Raw genomic sequence first — 20,067 nt, forward strand, 5'->3', positions numbered from 1 at the left:
CATCCAATATCTCCTGGTACTGAAGAGAATTCATGGTACCTTGCACACGCTGAAGCTTCCCTGTACCTGCAGAAGCAAAACAGCCCCAAAGCATGATTGACCCCCCGCCATGCTTCACAGTAGGCAAGGTGTTCTTTTCATCATAGGCCTTGTTCTTCCTCCTCCAAACATAGCGTTGATCCATGGGCCCAAACAATTTTGTTTGATCAGTCCACAGAACACAATCCCAAAACGTGTGTGGTTTGCCCACATGACTTTCGGCATACTGCAGTCGACTCTTATTCTTTGGAGACAGCAAGGGGGTGCGCCTGGGAGTTCTGGCATGGAGGCCTTCATTACGCAGTGTGCGCCGTATTGTCTGAGCAGAAACTTCAGTACCCACATCTGACAAATATTTTCTCAGTTCCTCAGCAGTCACACGGGGACTTTTCTCCACTCTACGCTTCAGGTAGCGCACAGCAGTTGAAGTCAGCATTTTCTTTCTGCCACGACCAGGTAGCGTTTCAACAGTGCCCATTGCCTTGAATTTTGCATTTACTACTGTATTACAAAACCAATTGATGTCATATTAGTTGCATATGGTTCTTTATGAAGTCCTTGTAGGATTTCATTCTGAATACAATTACAAATGTACACTAAATTCCCTAAAACCCTTTACAGCATTGGGGGGTTCAATAATTTTGAACACAACTGTATGGACCTCGTCCTCAAAGGTCAAAAATCATTATATTTTTTTTTTTATTTTTTTTTTATGTTATTTTAAGTTATTTCCCTATCCACATTTATTTCCAGAGTACTTACCATGCTCTTCCCGACATTTTGCTGCCATTTGCAGCCCTCCAGCCCGTTCCCTTAGTTTTTTAGAGACATTTTTGTAGTCAAAAGTCTGGGTCCCCATTGACTTCAATGGGGTTCGGGTTCGGGGCAAAGTCCGGGTTCAGGTTCGGGTTCGGTCCCGAACCCGAACTTTTTTTTCAAAGTCCGGGTTCGGGTCCGAACCCGAACATCCAGGTGTCCGCTCAACTCTACTTATAATGTCTCAAAATTGTGCCTTCATGCATACAGTGTGTGTGGACATTTGCCAAACTCTTTTGTGGTTCCTTATATGAGTTTCAATCCTTCCATGTGCTTATCTGCCCTTGGCCATTAGACGGAATGAGGTGGTTAGACACCAATTCCTCCAAAGAAGTTATAGTGGTTTCCATTTTACGCTGCTCCTTAAACTATCAGAGCATGTTCCAGTCTGCTGCACCACAAGGTAGGTCTTAAAGGGTTTGTAAAAGATTTTTTTTATCTTAATAGCTTCCTTTACCTTAATGCAGTGCTGTTTTCATGTCCTCATTGTTCGTTTTTGCTCTCAAGTTGCTGTAATTCTTCTCTGATCTCCACACTTCCTGGTTGTCTGTTTCCTGATAACCACAGTGCTGGGAGCTTTCTCTCTGTGGTCACTAATCAATGAGGTGTGATTACTGTGTGTCTAAAACCCCTCAGCACCAATCAGTTTCGTTTTCCAAACCGTCACTGCCCTGTATTGGCTCTGTGGCTCTGTACAGCACAGAGGCAGGAAACAACATGCAAAAACAAAACTAGAAACTACGATTCACATACATTTGCGGCCGTGTAATGTAACCCGTTTACGATACACTGCCGCAAGTTTCCAGTTTTAGTGCCCGATCCACAAAGCACTTACCTGGAAACTTGCGGCGGTGTATCGTAAATACGTCCGGCGCAAGGCGGGCCAATTCAAATGAGCAAGTGGACCTACTGCGCATGCTCCGTTTCGCAATTCCCATCGTGCTTTGCGCGCAGTGTCATAATTTTTTTGAACGGCGACACGCGTAGCGTAATTCCGTATTCAGGGACGGCTTACGCAAACGACGTTCATTTTTAAATTTCGACGCGGGAACGATGGCCATACTTTATACAGCAATACGATTGCTGTGTAAAGTTAAGGCAGGTCAAATAACGACTAACTTTGCGACGGGAAACTAGACTAGCGGCGACGTAGCGAACGCGAAAATCCGTCATGAATCGCCGTAACTCCTAATTTGCATACCCGACGCTGGTTTACGACGCAAACTCCCCCCAGCGGCGGCCGCGGTACTGCATCCTAAGATCCGACAGTGTAAAACAATTACACCTGTCAGATCTTATGGATATCTATGCGTAACTGATTCTATGAATCAGTCGCATAGATAGAAACAGAGATACAACGGCGTATCAGGAGATACGCCGTCGTATCTCTTTTGTGAATCTGGCCCTACAGGTACATTATATGATTGATTTTTATCTATTTTTAATCGTTTTAAAAGGAATCAGTTAACTATTATGTCTCTATACCCTGTAAACAGTCATTTCAGCAATTGTTTTTATTTTATTTACAACTCCTTTAATAATAAATCATTTTCTAAATGGTCAAAACTTGCACAGGGCTTGACAGCAAAATTCAGCAGAATAAATGTGAGATCTCTTAAATAGCAGCCCTATATTTGAATACTCCTATACTACAGACAGCCACAACAGTCGCAGACCCACTGCCGTATGAAAATTCAAATGCTAAAGTGACTTGTGGGACATCTCTATTCACAAAGGGGACACAAAGACATTTTTCTGCTGATACCTTAGCAGTGTTTCTTGCATGCAGTCTTGATTAATTACTTGTTTCATGAGGAGCTGTATGCCATTGTTTGGCACAGCATTTACTGTTTTATATTATACAAGTGTGTCTAGGAGGTTATATCTATTTACCTCCCTTTGAGAACGTGAAGCTTTATGATTGAGGATACTGTGCTGATCTCCCCTCCCGATGGTCGAAGAACCAATAATTTCAACCTTGAGGATATGAACACATGCAGTGCCTAGAGTCCCCCATGTAATGCTGATGAATAAGAAAGAAAATTTGCATATATGATTGCTCTTGGGAATCATATGACTCTGTAGATACTCTGGACTTCCCTCTGCTGCTTGATGGGTCTACGATACAAATAGATTTACATAAACAAGCTATATCTGAAGGGCCTGGAAAGACATTCATAAGCTTATTACACCTGTTTGTCCACGAAAAGCAGTAGGAAATTTGTGTCTACATTATTCAGAGGATGTTCTCTCAGGAATAGCATTGACTTTTTACCTAGGTCAATATTATATTTAAACTACTACTAGAATCTAGCATTCTAGGGCTGACTGGTGAAATTTTAGGAGCAAGCGGAAATAAATATATTGACTGTATTAAGATTTGGCATTGGTGTTGATTTACTAAAAGGAAAAAAAAAGACTATTCACTGGCATTGCAAATTTGATGTTCATTTAGATTAGTAAATACGGTGAAACTGGGTTCACTGTAATCATAAAAATCATGTACAAGGAAAAATCCTGTTTTTTATTTTACGTTAAACACGATTGGACATTAACCACTTAACCCCCGGACCATATTGCTGCCCAAAGACCAGAGCACTTTTTGCGATTCGGGACTGCGTCGCTTTAACTGACAATTGCGCGGTCGTGCGACGTGGCTCCCAAACAAAATTGGCGTCCTTTTTTTCCCACAAATAGAGCTTTCTTTTGGTGGTATTTGATCACCTCTGTGGTTTTTAGTTTTTGCGCTATAAACAAAAATAAAGTGACAATTTTGAAAAAAAATTATATTTTTTACTTTTTGCTGTAATAAATATCCCCCAAAAATATATAAAAAAACATTTTTTTCCTCAGTTTAGGACGATACGTATTCTTCTACATTTTTTTCATAAAAAAAAAATCGCAATAAGCATTTATTGATTGGTTTGCGCAAAAGTTATAGCGTTTACAAAATAGGTGGTATTTTTATGGCATTTTTGTTAATATTTTTTTTTTTACTAGTAATGGCGGCGATCAGCGATTTTTTTTCGGTACTGCGACATTATGGCGGACACTTCGGACACTTTTGACACATTTTTGGGACCATTGACTTTTTTATAGCGATCAGTGCTATAAAAATGCATTGGATTACTATAAAAATGCCACTGGCAGTGAAGGGGTTAACACTAGGGGGCGGGGAAGGGGTTGAGTATGTCCCTGGGTGTGTTCTTACTGTGGGGGGGGGGGGGGTGGCCTCACTAGGGGAAATCACTGATCTTCTGTTCATACATTGTATGAACAGAGGATCAGCATTTCCCCCCCTGACAGGACCGGAAGCTGTGTGTTTACACACACAGCTCCCGGTCCCCGCTCTGTAACGAGCAATCGCGGGTGCCCGGCGGCGATCGCGCCTGCCTGGCACGCGCACGGGACGCGCGCGCCCCTAGTGGCCTGCGAGAGAGCCGACGAAGAGCTACGGGCTCTCGTGCAGGGGAGCCAATCTGCAGCCGTAAAACGACGGCGGCAGGTCGGCAAGTAGTTAAGGTGTCCGTTTAATAAACTGAGACAGTTTTTTCTCAGTTCAGTTCTCGGCAGTTCTCAGAGGAAAATTATCTCCTCTGCAGCCGGTTTAATAAACTGAGAACTTCAGTTCTCAGAGGGAGAACAGAGGAGAAGTGTTTCCTCTGAAAACGTCCGAGATCTGTGTAAAAGTGGGTGGGCTGCCTGCAATCTTGTGAGATATTGTGACAGTGAAGCTTTACAGGGAAACTAAATGTAGCGCCTGTGTAGTTTATGGTACCGGTGCTAGTTACATAGTTTGTTACATAGTAACTGGTACCGGTGCTAGTTAAATTTAGAGGGAGATCAGAGTGTAGTTAAACTCTGATCCAGATTGTTAAGTGCAAAACAGGGTCTCTGTCTCAGCTGGGCTGTGCTGTAAGCTATTCTGTTTTGCTGGGGTGTTCTTCCAGCCCCGGTGCTGCAGGTGGCAGCAGTGGAGTCGAGGTTTGGGTGCTCTTTCCCAGCAGCCAATCAGGAGGGTTTGACCTCGCTGTGCATACTGGGGAGGGGTATTTATGAGGCAGACGCCATTTGTTCTGGGTCTTCTTCGAGTGTGGCACCCACCTTTGGGGTGACCACATCACGGCACCCTGGTGTTATGGCCTACCTGGCTGAGACGTGCGTGCCACACGGTGTTCCTGGTTCCAGGGGCCATGTGGGCCCGGAGCATCTGAACAGCGACTGGGACCCAGTCAGTAGCTGGCTGGTAGTGACAAGGAAACTGCATTTCTGGAAGGTCAGTAAATATTTTCTGTACTTGCTGAAAATTTTCTTAACCTGGAAAATGAAAACTAATGCAACAACCACTCCCAAGGACTGATAAGCTGAAATACATGACATTTTTGTATTGAATTTTAATTACACTTTAAGGAAACATGCATGGCAGCCAACCAGATAAAGATAAAAATATTTTTAACTGTTAATTAGGTGAGGATAGAATTTAAAATGTGCTTTTCCCCAGATAACCACATTGACAAACACAGGGAGGGTCAGGGGGTCAGTACTGGGGGTCAGTACAAGACCTTGCACAGAAACTGAGGCTAAATTTGGAAAAAGCTAAAGTTCCCACCTATTACTTAGGCGAAGGGACCTTAGGCCCAGATTCATGTAGACGCGCCTATCTTTAGGCGGGCGTAGCGTATCTCAGATACACTACGCCACCGTAACTTAGTGAGGCAGGTCCCGTATACACAAAGAACTTGCGCCCTAAGTTACGGCGGCGTAGTGTAACTGTGCAGGCGTTAGCCCGCGTAATTCAAAGTAGGCTTTTAACGAACGGCGCGTCCGTGAACGTATCCCAGTGCGCATGCTCAAAATTACGCCGCAAATAGTCAATGCTTTCGACGTGAACGTAACTTATGTCCAGCCCCATTCACGGACAACTTAAGCAAACAATGTAAAATACAAGGCTGTTCGTAAGTTGCCGACGTCCATACCTAACATGACTTACCCCTGCTTTATGAGAGGTAACTTTACGCTCGCGTATGTCTTACGTAAACAACGTATCTTGATACGCCGGGCGCACGTACGTTCTTGAATCGGCGTATTTAGCTAATTAGCATATTAGACGCGGAAATATACGGAAGCGACATCTAGCAGCCAGCGTAAATATGCACCCTAAGATACGACGGCGTAGGAGACTTACGCCGCTCGTATCTAGGCCACTGTGAGGCGTATCTGATTCTATGAATCAGGCGCCGAGTTGCGGCGGCCCGTACTCAGAGTTACAACGGCGTATCTGGAGATACGCCGTTGTAACTCCTTTGTGAATCCGGGCCTAAATCTCTTGTCATTCTCAGTTGAGTCTTGTTTTGGTCTGACATACAGAACTCTATAACAATTTACTATTTAAATATCCAAAGTGTTGAGCTACCATAAAACCTTTCAATATCTGATTGCCTTCTTGGGGGATCAGAAAGGAAAATATTTCTCTTGCAAGATTTTATCACAATTTGGATATTGGTAATATTCCCAAGTGGGACATCAATACTTTGTTGACTTAAGCTATGTACAGTGCTCAGCATAAATGAGTACACCCCTTTTGAAAGTACGATTTTAATCAATATCTCAATAAACACCAGAACAATTTCCCAAATTTTGACAAAACTGAGTTTTTTTACAACATTTGTTTAGCTCATTACATGAAAGTAAGGTTAATAATATAACTTAGATTATAAAATATTCAGTTCTAATCAAATTAGTTGATGCAAACATGAATAGAATCCACAACAAAAACTACTACATCTAGTATTTTTTATGACTGCCATGATTTGTGACAGCACCAAGTCTTCTAGGCATTGAATGAACAAGTTGGCAACATATTGCAACATCTATCTTTTTCCATTCTTCAAGAATTATCTCTTTTAGAGTCTGGATGCTGGATGAAGAGGAATGCTCAACTTGTCTCTTCCAAATTCCCAATAGTTGTTCGATTGGGTTCAGATAAGGAGACATAGCCACTGAATCACTTTCACAATGCAACAGTGGCCTTAGATGTGTGTTTTGGATGATTCCCATGTTGGAAAAGTGCACAGCGACCAAGGACACGGAGTGATGGTTGCATCGTCATATTCAATATAGAGCAGTACATCTGTGAATTCATGATACCATCAATGAAATGCAGCTCCACTACACCTGCAGCACTCATGCAGCCCCACAGAAGAACACTGTAGGCACCTTGCATTTTTCTTTGTACACCTCACCTTTACGATGCCATACAGTTTTGAAACCATCAATTCTGAAAACATTTATCTTGGTCTCAAAACTCCAGAGTATAGAGTCCCAGTAGTCTTCTTCTTTTTCAGCATGGGGCCTGGACAATTCTAGGCAGGCTTTTTAATGCTTGGGCTTTAGGAGAGGCTTCCTTAGTGGACGACACCCATGCATGGCATTCCTCTGCATTGTAGTCTGTATTGTGTCACGGGAAACAACCCAGTTTGGCTTGGGAAGAGGGTTTCTTTGTTACATAACACACTTTTATAATCAACTGTCTGCTGGACACCTGCTTAACCTCCCTGGCGGTATGATTATTTCAGATTTTAGGTGCTGAAAGCGGTACCATTATTTTGCATGAAAATTGTTGGTGTTTTATATTGTGGGCCTGTAATCCTTAGGAATAACTCACTTAAATCTGTCCAAACAAAAGTCTAGTAGACATCCCGGGTATAATAAAATTTGAAACACAAAATCATAAATTCTAATATAATAAATACATATAAATAATTATAACAGATAATATAATAATAATAATAATAAAAATTATTACTTTTAATTTTTTGAAGATGAATTTTCCCACAAATCACTATCGCTCAATTCTGCAAGTGATTCTAATTTATTATCGCTGTTTTTTAACTGGTCTGAAACCACTTTTGACATAAAGGGACACTTTTTGGTTGCTATGGACAATCTCCAGTTTCCAGGCAGAAAGAACAGTTTTTATTATATAAAAGTGCATGTAGGGCACTGGGCAGACTAGGGACAAAGGGGGTGTGTATTTTTTTCATACAGTACTGTAATCTATAAGATTACAGTATACTGTATGTATTGTGTTTATTTACTTTTTTAAATTCGGTCTCCGTCCCCGTGCGCCGCAACGTCGCAGGGAACGGAGCTCGGCAGCACTCGGCACTATGAATCGAGCGAGGAGGACACCGCTCGATCACACAGCGCGGCGGCATCGCAGGATCCAGGGACAAGGTAATAACTCTGCCTGTGGACACTGCGAGGCGATCCCGAGTCTGGCTCGGGGGTTACCGCTTTTGGTCTTGAAATTCCACCCCGAGCCAGACTCGGGAATACCGCTCAGGGGGTTAATGAATAGACTATCCTGTTGTTGAATTCTTGTTAATTAGGATTTCGCTGCCTAAACTCCTAAGACTCCTAAGACTTTCATTGGGGTGTATTCATTTTTGCAACATGGTCTTGAATGAATTTGTTAGGAAAAATACTTTTTTGTGTGTGCAAATTAACAAATCTTGTTTGCAATCAATGACCCGCATTTGTGGGAATATTTTGTAGTATAGTGTCCCATAGAAAATGTTGATTCTGAAAGGAAAGTAAAAGTGGTTGTAAACCCTTAGGCCGCATACACACGGTCGGACAAAACCGATGAGAATGGACCGAGGTTCAGTTTCATCGGTCCAAACCGACCATGTGTATAGCCCATCGGTCTGTTGTCCTTCGGTCCAAAATTGTAAAACATGCTTTAAAATCGAACCGATGGCCCCGCTGCCCAATCGGTCCAAACCGATGGTTAGTACAGAAAGCATCGGTTCAAAACCCGCGCATGCTCAGAATCAAGTCGACGCATGCTTGGAAGCATTGAACTTCGTTTTATTCAGCACGTCGTGTGTTTGACGTCACCACGTTCTGATCCGATCGTTTTTTGGAACGATGGTGTGTACGCACATCAGACCATCAGGCCACTTCAGTGGTGAACCGATGGAATTGGCCCGTCGGACCATTCTCATCGGTTTGTGACGACCGTGTGTACGTGGCCTTACAGACCACTTTGACCTACAGTTAAGCCTAGATTAAGGAGATATTTCCACGAAAGACTGCACCAATGTCTACGCACATGCGCCATAGACAATGGCACGCAGGCGCACTGAGTGTGCCGCTACTAACGGCATCATGGCGTTAGTGGTGGCTCCCGTGCGCATGCGCGGGAGTGACGTCATTGCTGCTCCGGCCAGTCACAGCGCCGGAGCAGTGTTACCCGCAAATCACTCTGGGTATCATGGCGGTAACGGAGGTGGTGTCCGAGGACAGCTGCGGAGACTTCGTTCTCAGGTAAGTAATTCATAATGAGCTAGTATGCTATGCATACTATGCCTTTGTCTTGCAGTTTTTTTTTTTAGAGAGGGTTTACTTCCTGACAAATCTGTTGGTGTGTACTCATTTATTTTTTCATGTATTGGTCATTGGGAAATTTGTTGTGGCACTATCTCATATCTGGTAAAAAGGTTTGGCATATGTGTAGGCAATGCCTCTGATGGTGAGGATAATGGTTGAGAGGGGTGATGAAATGACACTGATGCGCGATGAGGAAAGAAATACAAGCTAGAGCCAGATGCAAGTAAATGTGATAGGAAAGAATGAAGAAATACAGAATACTAGAGCAGCCCAGAGGTGGGAAAACATACAAATTAAGCAAGCTACTATAATGTTTTACCAGGGTTCTTATGTGCGTTGTTTTATTCACTGTTCATAGTAAATGTGTTTATCTGTACCTTGGTGTCTGCCTTCATATTACAGCATCTCTGCGACAGTCTTTCCCTCCCTGCGGTATGGTTCCTTGTGAAACAGCTGTCTCAAGACACCAGGGTGCAGCAGAGCTAAGAAGTGTTCATTTGAATAATAAAACTTGCAATCTAACATCATATTGTCACAAACACTAAAACTGGTGACAATGACACAGCTTTTGCATATAGTTTTTTCTGCTTTCCTCAAACAATGAGAACATGACAGGCATACACAAACAGCATGCCTTAATACAAGCAATATAATTAATTTTAGCAGTGCACACCTCTGCCTAGTCAATTTCTGCTGGTCCAGAGTGGACACAATTGATCCAGAAATGTGAAAATTATCTAATTGTCATGAACGTCTAAGGGCCATTCACACTTTACCACTTCTGCCCTGGAGTATTTGCCTGCCCATGACCAGGCAATTTTTTGCGATTCGGCACTGCGATGCTTTAACTGAAAATTGTGCGGTCGTGCGACGTTGCACCCAAACAATATTTATGCCCTTTTTTCCCCCACAAATAGAGTTTTCTTTTGGTGGTATTTGATCACCTCTGCGGTTTTTCTTTTTTGCATTATAAACAAAAACATTTATAAAAAAAACTAAATTCTTTCTCAGTTTAGGCTGATATGTATCCTTCTACATATATTTGGTAAAAAAAATTGCAATAAGTGTATATTGATTGGTTTGCGCAAAAGTTATAGGGGATAGTTTTATGCCATTTTTCTTAATATTTTTCTTTACTAGTAATGGCGGCAATCTGCGATTTTTCTGGTGACTGCGACATTATGACCGACACATCGGACACTTTTGATGCTATTTTGGGACCATTGTCATTTATACAGCGATCAGTGCTATAAAAATGCACTGGTACTGTAAATGACACTGGCAGGGAAAGGGTTAACCACTAGGGGGCGAGGAAGAAGTTAAGTGTGTCCTAGGAAGTGATTCTAACTGTGTGGGGGCTGGGCTATGAGTGACACAACAGTGATTAATGCTCCCGATCACAGGGAGCAATAGATCACTGTCCTGTCACTAGGCAGAACAGGGAAATGCGTTGTTTACATGGGCATCTCTCTGTTCTACAGCTCTGTGACACGTTCGCGGGACACCATCAGACCTATAGCGACTACAACATATTGCAGAGTGGATTCACCTTTAGTAAATAACCCCAAAAGTGTTATATGTGATGCCAATAAACCACATCCCAGTCTAAAACAGACATGAACAATTTTTTTTCAATGCACCACACCGAAACCTCTGGCATGTTGATTGCGATGTGTTGCAGTGCATATGCATTGCCCACTACTGTATTAGTGTTTTGGAGTGCCAATCAAAATTAATAACACAGAGAATCTCCATATACTTGTACACTTGTTGCTGTCCATTGGGGTAAACTGTCTGCTAGTGCAACACAAAAGTGGGAATGGGCCCTAAAATACTTTGATACACTAGCAGCACCTATTGGCATTTATTGTAGTGTGAAATAAAAGCATACTTTCTATTTCAATCCTAAAATGAATACACAAAATGTAGAACCACGACTTTAAAGGATGTGATGCCATCAAAGAATGTATCTCAATATGTAAACAACATTTATGGTCGTGGCCCTCTGACCGAGAGAGATATGGATCACAAACATGCGACAAGACTTGCAACATAAATAGACCTGAAGTGTGCCTTGGTGATCTGGTCGGTATGCCAAGAAAAGGGGACATACCCAAGGTAAGTAATGGGTAGTTAATTGAAGACGGGTATGCTGAGAAGTGCTCTGAAAAGGGGAAGGGCGGGAGGGTATCGAATGCGATTGAATGCGCAGACTCACAAACATGAGGTGAGCTGGGAAGAGTTGGCCCAGTGACGTGTAGTATCGCGCACTGAACCGGCAAAGAGCATGAGTGAGTGGGTTGCTTAACCACTTGACCACCAGGCCTATTCTGGCACTTCTCTCCTTCATGTGAAAATCACAATTTTTTTGCTAGAAAATTAATCAGAACCCCCAAACATTATATATTTTTTTTTAGCAGACATCCTAGGGAATAAAATGGCAGTCATTGCAATACTTTTTGTCACACCGTATTTGCGCAGCGGTCTTACAAGCGCACTTTTTTTGGATAAAAATCACTTTTTTGAATTAAAAAATAAGACAACAATATATTTTGCCCAATTTTTTTATATATTGTGAAAGATAATGTTACGCCGAGTAAAATGATACCCAACATGTCACGCTTAAAAATTGCGCCCGCTCGTGGCATGGCGTCAAACTTTTACCCTTAAAAATCTCGATAGGCGACGTTTAAAAAATTCTACAGGTTGCATTTTTTGAGTTGCAGAGTAGGTCTAGGGCTAGAATTATTGCTCTCACTCTAACGATCGCGGCGATACCTCACTTGTGTGGTTTGAATACCGTTTTCATATGCGGGCGCTACTCGCGTATGCGTTTGCTTCTGCGCGCGAGCTCGTCGGGATGGGGCGCTTTAAAAAAATTTTTTTTTGTTTTCTTATTTATTTTTATTTAGTTTTATAATTTTTTACACTGAAATAAAAAAAATAAAAAAATGATCACTTTTATTCCTATTACAAGGAATGTAAACATCCCTTGTAATAGAAAAAAACATGACAGGTCCTCTTAAATATGAGATCTGGGGTCAAAAAGACCTCAGATCTCATATTTAGACTTAAATGCAAAAAAAAAAAAAAAAAAAAAAAAAAAATTTCATTTTTTTAAAATGACAAAAAAAAAATGTTTCTTTAAGAGGCTGGGCGGGACTGACGTTTTGATGTCACTTCCGCCCAGCAGAGCTATGAGGACGGGTGAAGGAGATTTCTCCTTCAGTCCCGTCCCCGCTCAGCTGCCGGACACATCCGATCCCCTCCGCCGCTACCGACGGCTCCGGTAAGCGGCGGAGGGCGCGGGAGAGCGGCGGGAGGGGGGGGGCCCTCTCCCGCCACCGATAACGGCGATCTCGCGGCGAATCCGCCGCGGAGACCGCCGTTATCGTGTACACCACCGCCCCCTGAAAAGATGAATATCTCGGTTGTGGCAGCAGCTGCTGCCGTTATCGAGATATTCAACTTTAAAAACAGGACGTCTTTTTGACACGGGGCAGTGGTCAAGTGGTTAAATACCTTCTGGGCTCCTCCCATAAACTCAGGCCACCATACTGGCCTTCTTATATATCACATTTTCAGTATTGATACTATCCGCTCTGTAATCCCGTGGCTTTTCTCTTCCTCCATGCTCTCTTCCTTGTGATGATCCTCTACACAGGTGAGCCGAGGCTGCAATGATGGCACAGTGAGCTGAGGCTGCAATGGCGGGCACAGGTAAGCTGAGGCTGCAATGGCAGGCAGAGATGAGCTGAGACTTCAATGGTGGGCACAGGTGAACTGAGGCTGCAATAGTGGGCACCAGTGAGCTGAGGCTGCAATGGTGGGCACAGGTGAGCTGAGGCTGCAATTATGGGCACAGGTGAGCTAAGGCTGAAATGGTGGCACAGGTGAGGCTGAAATGGTGGGCACAGGTGAGGCTGCAATGGTGGGAACAGGTGAAGCTGCATTGAATTAGGAAATTAGGGGCGGTGCAGGGTAGGGATCGGTTGGGGCAACTGGTGGCGAGTAACCCTCAAGGCCTGGCTAATAGCTCAGGATTTGAAATTTTGAGCCCTGGCATAGAGTTAACCAGTGCGTTTCACAGATGTATTTCTGCTTCTTCAGGGAAACTCAAATATGCATCTAAATGTATCAATTAGAAGAGAACATCATGACTATGGTATACCAGAATACACCCTGACCGCTAAGACCCTTTTACAGTTAATACCCCCACATTAACCCTTAATAAATAATGAGACCACCACTTAATGTTGGAGTAAAAACTGGCCGTAGCAGCCTCCTTTATTTTAAATACTCTTTAAATAATAAATAACCAATAACATAACAACAAACACGTAAAATTCCTGAGATAATACCTCTCCTAAATGGTGATGGACTTTGCAGGACCCACTAACCACTAAACTTATTCACACTTTAACTTTTTAACCTTGTAACTCTTTATTTGGCACTGCGGTGTCCTAACCTCTGGTCATAGGCCTCAAGCCGAAACTGGCTCAAAGACGACCGTTGACCGCAGTGCCCCCAATTCACCAACCTTCCAGCTACATTAGTAGACTGGGAACTAGAAACCCCTTCAGAAACCATCCACCACTGGGTACTGGTGTCCATCTTTGGGGTAATATCTTCTCCTGCAAAGTCCGAAAAACACCCGCCACTGCCACGACGATGTAATCCTCACCTGTAAAGAAACAAACACAAAAACAGCACCCAAACACATACCAAATTATCAAGTACCATCAGTCCATTTTTTCTACCTCAAAACTAGGGAGGGTGGGTGGGAACTTTGCTCCCCCACGCCTGTCTGCCCGGGAAACTGGATGGTGGGAGATAGATATAATCTCCCCTCCCACCGCTCCTGCGCCTCCTCCCCCCCAGCTACCAGGGTTCTGTTAACCCTGTCATGGCCGGCCCTACGCTGACTTGCAGTTGGGCTCCGTGCCTCACTTGACTATGGTATACCAGAATACACCCTGACCGCTAAGACCCTTTTACAGTTAATACCCCCACATTAACCCTTAATAAATAATGAGACCACCACTTAATGTTGGAGTAAAAACTGGCCGTAGCAGCCTCCTTTATTTTAAATACTCTTTAAATAATAAATAACCAATAACATAACAACAAACACGTAAAATTCCTGAGATAATACCTCTCCTAAATGGTGTTGGACTTTGCAGGACCCACTAACCACTAAACTTATTCACACTTTAACTTTTTAACCTTGTAACTCTTTATTTGGCACTGCGGTGTCCTAACCTCTGGTCATAGGCCTCAAGCCGAAACTGGCTCAAAGACGACCGTTGACCGCAGTGCCCCCAATTCACCAACCTTCCAGCTACATTAGTAGACTGGGAACTAGAAACCCCTTCAGAAACCATCCACCACTGGGTACTGGTGTCCATCTTTGGGGTAATATCTTCTCCTGCAAAGTCCGAAAAACACCCGCCACCAGCACCCGAAGGTAACACCTTACCTTCGGGCGCACCTCCACACCCTCATTGCTTGTTGTACCCCCTCCTCTAGGCGCAAAGCCCACATGTCAATCCCCACGTCCGTGAGATGAACACCATCACTCCTGAGGTAACGCCAAGGGTCAACCTCCAATTCCGGGTGCCGAACCACCAGCCCCCCGTTCCTTAGCACAAAACGCCCCACATTCCTGTTCAGCTTCCTGCGCGCACGATTCACCGCGTCTACCGACCTCGCCATCCTCCACGATGTCCTAGCCACCATGTCCGACCACACCACTACCGTCTCCGGGAAAGACAACCGGAGCCGCTGAAAATCGAATTTAATATCCCGCGCTATCTCCAGCATAGATCTCACCCCAAGATCATTGCCCCCAGCATGAATCACTAGCACATCCGGAGGTCTGTCCAAACGTGCCCATTTGTGTACCTCCGGCACAACTCTGCTCCATAACATCCCGGGGACCCCCAACCACCGTACCCTCGCCTCCTGTCTCGAAATCCCCAGTTGCCGACCGGTCGGGCGCGCCTCCGCCCGTTTTTCCCCCCGAACCACGTAAGAGTGGCCCAAAATCCAGACCAACAAAGGTCCAGTACCTGAAAGACAGTAAGCAACAACAAATAACTAACACATCCCCCAATACAGCGACACCCACGTTTCAAAACAGTCATCTAACTCATTTCCCCTTATCCCAACAACAACTCCCAATCCCTCAACGCAAATTTGCCACCAGCTGCGGCCTAACATATGAACGAAACCTCCTCGATTCCCACCTTCCTATCCTCTTTATTGCGTCCTCCCCTAGTCCATTCCTTGCCGCCTCCGTAGCAGCCCCAATCCTAAATGAATGAGCCGAGAACTCCCTTGCAACCAGGCCCAATTCCCCCAGACACTTCCTAAACACCGCCACAAACTGATATCTCGACAGCGGGGCCCCATTTTCGTGTACCAAAAAGGTGCCCCCAACCGCCGGGCGGATGTCCAGATATTTCCGGACCAGCCCCACTGGGCAAAGTTCCGATCCTTCGATCGGGAACACCTGGACCGCTCTGCCCTTGCCACTCTGGTCCGTTTTGGACCTTCTGAGCCACAACGTGACCCCCTCCGGGGCCCAACTAACGTCCGATGCCCCCATGCCCCCTTGGACGATTTTCGACGGGCTCACCAGCTCGCCTATCCTAAAAGCCCTGAAAAATGCCAGCGCGAATGCCGCGCGAAACAATGTAACTTCAAAAACGGACGAACCCACCGTGCCCATCCTATCCATCAACCCTTTTAAAATGTCGAAAGACACAGGGCGGCGTGTGTCCAGCCGCCGCCCTTGCTTCCTGTACCCTTTCAGAGCCTGGCGCACCCAGAAATCCTTTGTAAAGTCTGGCAACCCCTGCCACTTGAATAAAAACGCCAAACCGGCCAACTTCTTATCCAATACCGACTGAGACACTCCTGCCTCGATATTTCTGGACAAAAAGTACCACACCAACGTCCTCACCTCCGGTCCCGAGAGGTGCACCTCAGATTCCATTACCAAGCTACTCCATTCTACCCATACTTTTTCATAGGCCGCCCAAGTACCCGCACTCACCGATTTTTTAATCCAGGTGGAGATGATTCCAATGGAATCTGCCACAGCCACTCCGGACAGGGGACCCCTCGCTCCTCTGCTTCCGGCACCAACTCCCGGAACCTGTCCCACTGGAACCGAGACAAAGCATCAGCCACGACATTTTCAACCCCCGGTAAATGCACCGCATAAACAAACACATTCAGCTGCAGACACCGCAGTACCAAGTGTCTCAGGAGCCGAATCACTGGGGGAGAGGACGCGGTCACGCGATTTATCACCTGCACGACCCCCAGGTTATCCCCATGGAAGCGCACCTTCCGATCCCGGAAAGACGTGCCCCACAACTCAACCGCCAGCACCACTGGAAACAGCTCCAGCAGCACCAAATTTTTCGTAAAACCCGCAGCCAGCCAGGACTGAGGCCAGGGGCCCGCACTCCACTGTCCTTGAAAAAAGGCCCCAAAGCCTGATCCCCCGGCCGCGTCTGTGTACAGCTCTAGGTCAAAATTGCTGACCGGGCCAGACATCCACAAGGCCCTACCGTTAAAGGCCTCTAAAAAAGAGTGCCAGACCCACAGGTCCTCCCTGTGCTCCTTCACCAGCCTTACATAGTGGTTAGGCAAACTAACCCCTGCCGTGCTGGCAGACAGACGCCGACAAAAAATTCTCCCCATCGGGAGGATCCTGCAGGCAAAGTTGAGCTTCCCCAAGAGCGACTGCAGCGCTCTCAGTTGTACCTTGTGCATGCCAATCATCCCCCTGACCTCCGCCTTGAGGCCCTCCAACTTGTCCGCCGGCAGCCTGCATTCCATAGCCTCGGAATCGATGACTATGCCCAAGAACTGAATGACCGACCTAGGCCCCTCCGTTTTGTCGGGCGCCAGTGGCACCCCAAAACGCTCCGCTATGTGCTCCAGCGTGGCCAACAAAACCGCGCAAACCTTTGACCCCGCCGGTCCAATGCAGAGAAAGTCATCCAGATAATGGATAACCGAATCCACCCCCGCCACGTCTCGTACCACCCATTCCAAGAAAGAACTGAACTGTTCGAATAATGCGCAGGACACTGAGCAACCCATGGGCAGGCACTTGTCCACATAGAATTCGCCCTCCCAGTGACACCCCAACAACCAAAAGCTGTCCGGGTGCACCGGCAACAGCCGGAAAGCCGCCTCGATGTCCGACTTGGCCATCAACGCCCCCCGGCCGTACCGCCTAACCCAACTCACCGCCGCGTCGAACGAAGTGTAGCACACTGAACAATCCTCCGCATTAATCGCATCGTTCACCGACCCCCCTTTTGGGAAGGAGAGGTGGTGTATGAGCCTGAACTTGTTTGGTTCTTTCTTCGGTACCACCCCCAACGGGGAAACCACCAGGCCTGCTAACGGAGGGGACTCAAACGGGCCACCCATTCGGCCCAGCCCGACCTCCTTACGCAGCTTCTCGGAAACCACCTCCGAGTGTTGCATAGCTGAACGTAAATTTTTGGACATTGGCGGAATCGCGGTCAAATTAGCAGGGATACGAAAACCAACTGTAAAACCCTCCTCCAGGAGCTGGGCAGCCGCCCTGTCCGGATACCTACCGAGAAACGGCAGCATCCTTTTCACCATCACCGGCGTGCTCCCTCTTGCCTGAAGGATCTCCGGAACGGCCCTTGCCCTGCTTGAAGCAGCGGGAAGAGGGGTGATTACCCCCACACCCGGAGCATTCATGCTTGTACCGGCACGACCCACCGAATTTGCAGTTTCCCTCGTTGAACTGCCAACAAACCCCCTTTTTCTTTCCGGCCGACTGTCCCAGGGAAGAGGCCCCGCCGGCCCCCCCCTGAAAAAACGGAGCCGACGTCCTCGGAGCCGTCATAAGCCGCATCCAAAGGCTAATGTCCTTCGCGTCCCACCGAATGTCCGGCCTAATCGCCCGGCGTTGCCTAAATTGCTCGTCATAACGAAGCCAACCCGTTCCCCCATAACAACGATAGGCCTCGCTAATCGCCTCCTGGTAGCTGAAGAGCGCCGAACAGTGTTCGGGGTTCTTCTCGCCAATCACGCTGGCCAAAATAGAATAAGCCTGCGACCAATTCGCAAACGTGCGAGGTATGAGCCGATACCTCCGTTTTTCCTCGTCCTCCTTTTTGGAGTCCTCTGGCTTCACCCTGTCCAAGTTGAATTTCTCCAACGGTAACAAAGCGAATATCTCCACATATTCGCTCTTCCAGATTTTTTCCCGAACCTCTTGTTTCAAATGTGCCCCCAGCGGCGCATCATAACAAGTGTACACTTGCCCCTTTGCTTCATCCGCTAACCGCACCAAATCCCGCTTCTTGCCTGTGGCCCCTGCCGGCTCGGCAGTCCCTGCCGGCTGCGCCGCCGGTCCTGACCCCAAGCCACCCCCGTTCACCTCCTTCTCAGTCGCCACTACCGCCGTTGGGGCAGCTGCCGCAGCCGCCGCAGCCCCCCCTCCCGGCCCCCAAGCCGCGGTCGGGCCCGCGGGGGGTCTGTCCCCCCCTTTTAGCTGGCTAACCAACGCCTCTAGCCCCGACAAAAATCTTTGCAACCCCGCATCCACCCCAGGATTCCCCACCAGTGCGTCCGTAACCTGGGAAGATGTCGCACTGCCCCCAGACACCGCAGGCACCACCAACCTATCCCGGGCCACCCCCACCCGGCCCCCAACAATCACATCATCACACCGTGAATTTGAAACAAATGTGGAAAAGGACTTACCGGGCTGCGTGGAAGCAATCCCATCAGCCGATCGTCTGGACTCCCTCGCTGTAGGCACCGTCCTGGGCACGACCTCCTCCTCCGAACCGGACAGCTCCCCATCCGACTGGTCCTCGCACAACCCCTCTTCCCCCGATGATGACCCCCCGGGCAGCTCGGTCCCGGCGGCCGAAGGCCCATGGCCGGATTCGCTCTCCCTGCGGGCCCTGGACCCGTTAGCGGATTTTGCCGGCGCTTTCCTGCCAGGCGTAACTCTGCTGCGGTCTTCCTCTTGCCTTCTCCCCCTCGCCGTCTGGGCCTCCTGCAAGTGGCTAGCCGTAGCAGTTGAGGGGCTAGCCACCGTAACCTGGGATCCCTCTCGCAGAGGCCTGCCCACCGGGCCCGTCTCCACCTGCTCCACACGTCGGGCGGGCACGGCCGCCGCACCTGAGCCCCCCGGCCGTCCCCCCCTCTGTCCTAGGGTGCTTCTGGTCCCCCCTGCCGGGCCCTCAATGACCCCTGTAGCCGCCGCCGCCGCACGCTTTGCGGGGGGGCCCGATGGGGCCCTGTTCCTGCCGCCTTCCGACTGCTGCTGACAAGGGGATGGGCTGGGTGAATATCTGCGGGGGGGGCGCGACGAGCGCGACCGCGCGGTCCCCCGGCCGGTGTGACTGGGCCCCGATAGCGCTGCTTCCCCACCGCTCTGAATAATGTCCTGGCCCGTGTGGTTAGGCCCCGACGGCGCCGCGCCGCTTGCTGCCCCGTTCTGAGGGAGAAGTGTCCCCAGCTGACGCTGCAGCCAGTCCTCCCCCCGCACCGCCGCCTCAGCCCTAAGCTGTGCAAACAAGGCTTCAATCCCTGCCATCTCGCCGCCCCTACCTGTGTCCCAACGCTTGCTGTGCAGAAAAATCCCAGTTGCAGGCTGTACAGACCATGCAACTTTGCTCCCCCACGCCTGTCTGCCCGGGAAACTGGATGGTGGGAGATAGATATAATCTCCCCTCCCACCGCTCCTGCTCCTTCTCCCCCCCAGCTACCAGGGTTCTGTTAAACCTGTCATGGCCGGCC

The 20,067-nt window shown here is 47.3% G+C and overlaps 1 protein-coding gene across 1 annotated transcript; it reads right to left on the reverse strand.

Annotated features, from left to right (window-relative positions):
- Window positions 1-14,635: 14,635 nt before the first annotated feature.
- LOC120914604 lies at window positions 14,636-19,864 on the reverse strand. Its single transcript, XM_040325284.1, has 2 exons — window positions 19,021-19,864; window positions 14,636-15,320 (listed from the first exon to the last, which is right to left on the reverse strand). The coding sequence occupies exons 1-2, from the start codon at window positions 19,862-19,864 to the stop codon at window positions 14,725-14,727; spliced, it is 1,440 nt and encodes a 479-aa protein (XP_040181218.1). The 3' UTR covers window positions 14,636-14,724.
- Between the last annotated feature and the right edge of the window lie 203 nt (window positions 19,865-20,067).

This window comes from Rana temporaria, chromosome 9 (genome assembly GCF_905171775.1).
Source record: "Rana temporaria chromosome 9, aRanTem1.1, whole genome shotgun sequence".
Taxonomy (NCBI): domain Eukaryota; kingdom Metazoa; phylum Chordata; class Amphibia; order Anura; family Ranidae; genus Rana; species Rana temporaria.

Bases quoted from the DNA above. Each gene is read 5' to 3' on its own strand.
- LOC120914604 (XM_040325284.1), bottom strand. From the start codon at position 19,864: ATGGCAGGGATTGAAGCCTTGTTTGCACAGCTTAGGGCTGAGGCGGCG. The intron at 15,321-19,020 runs GTAAGTCCTTTT...ACTGTCTTTCAG, and splicing joins GATTGCTTCCACGCAGCCCG to GTACTGGACCTTTGTTGGTC.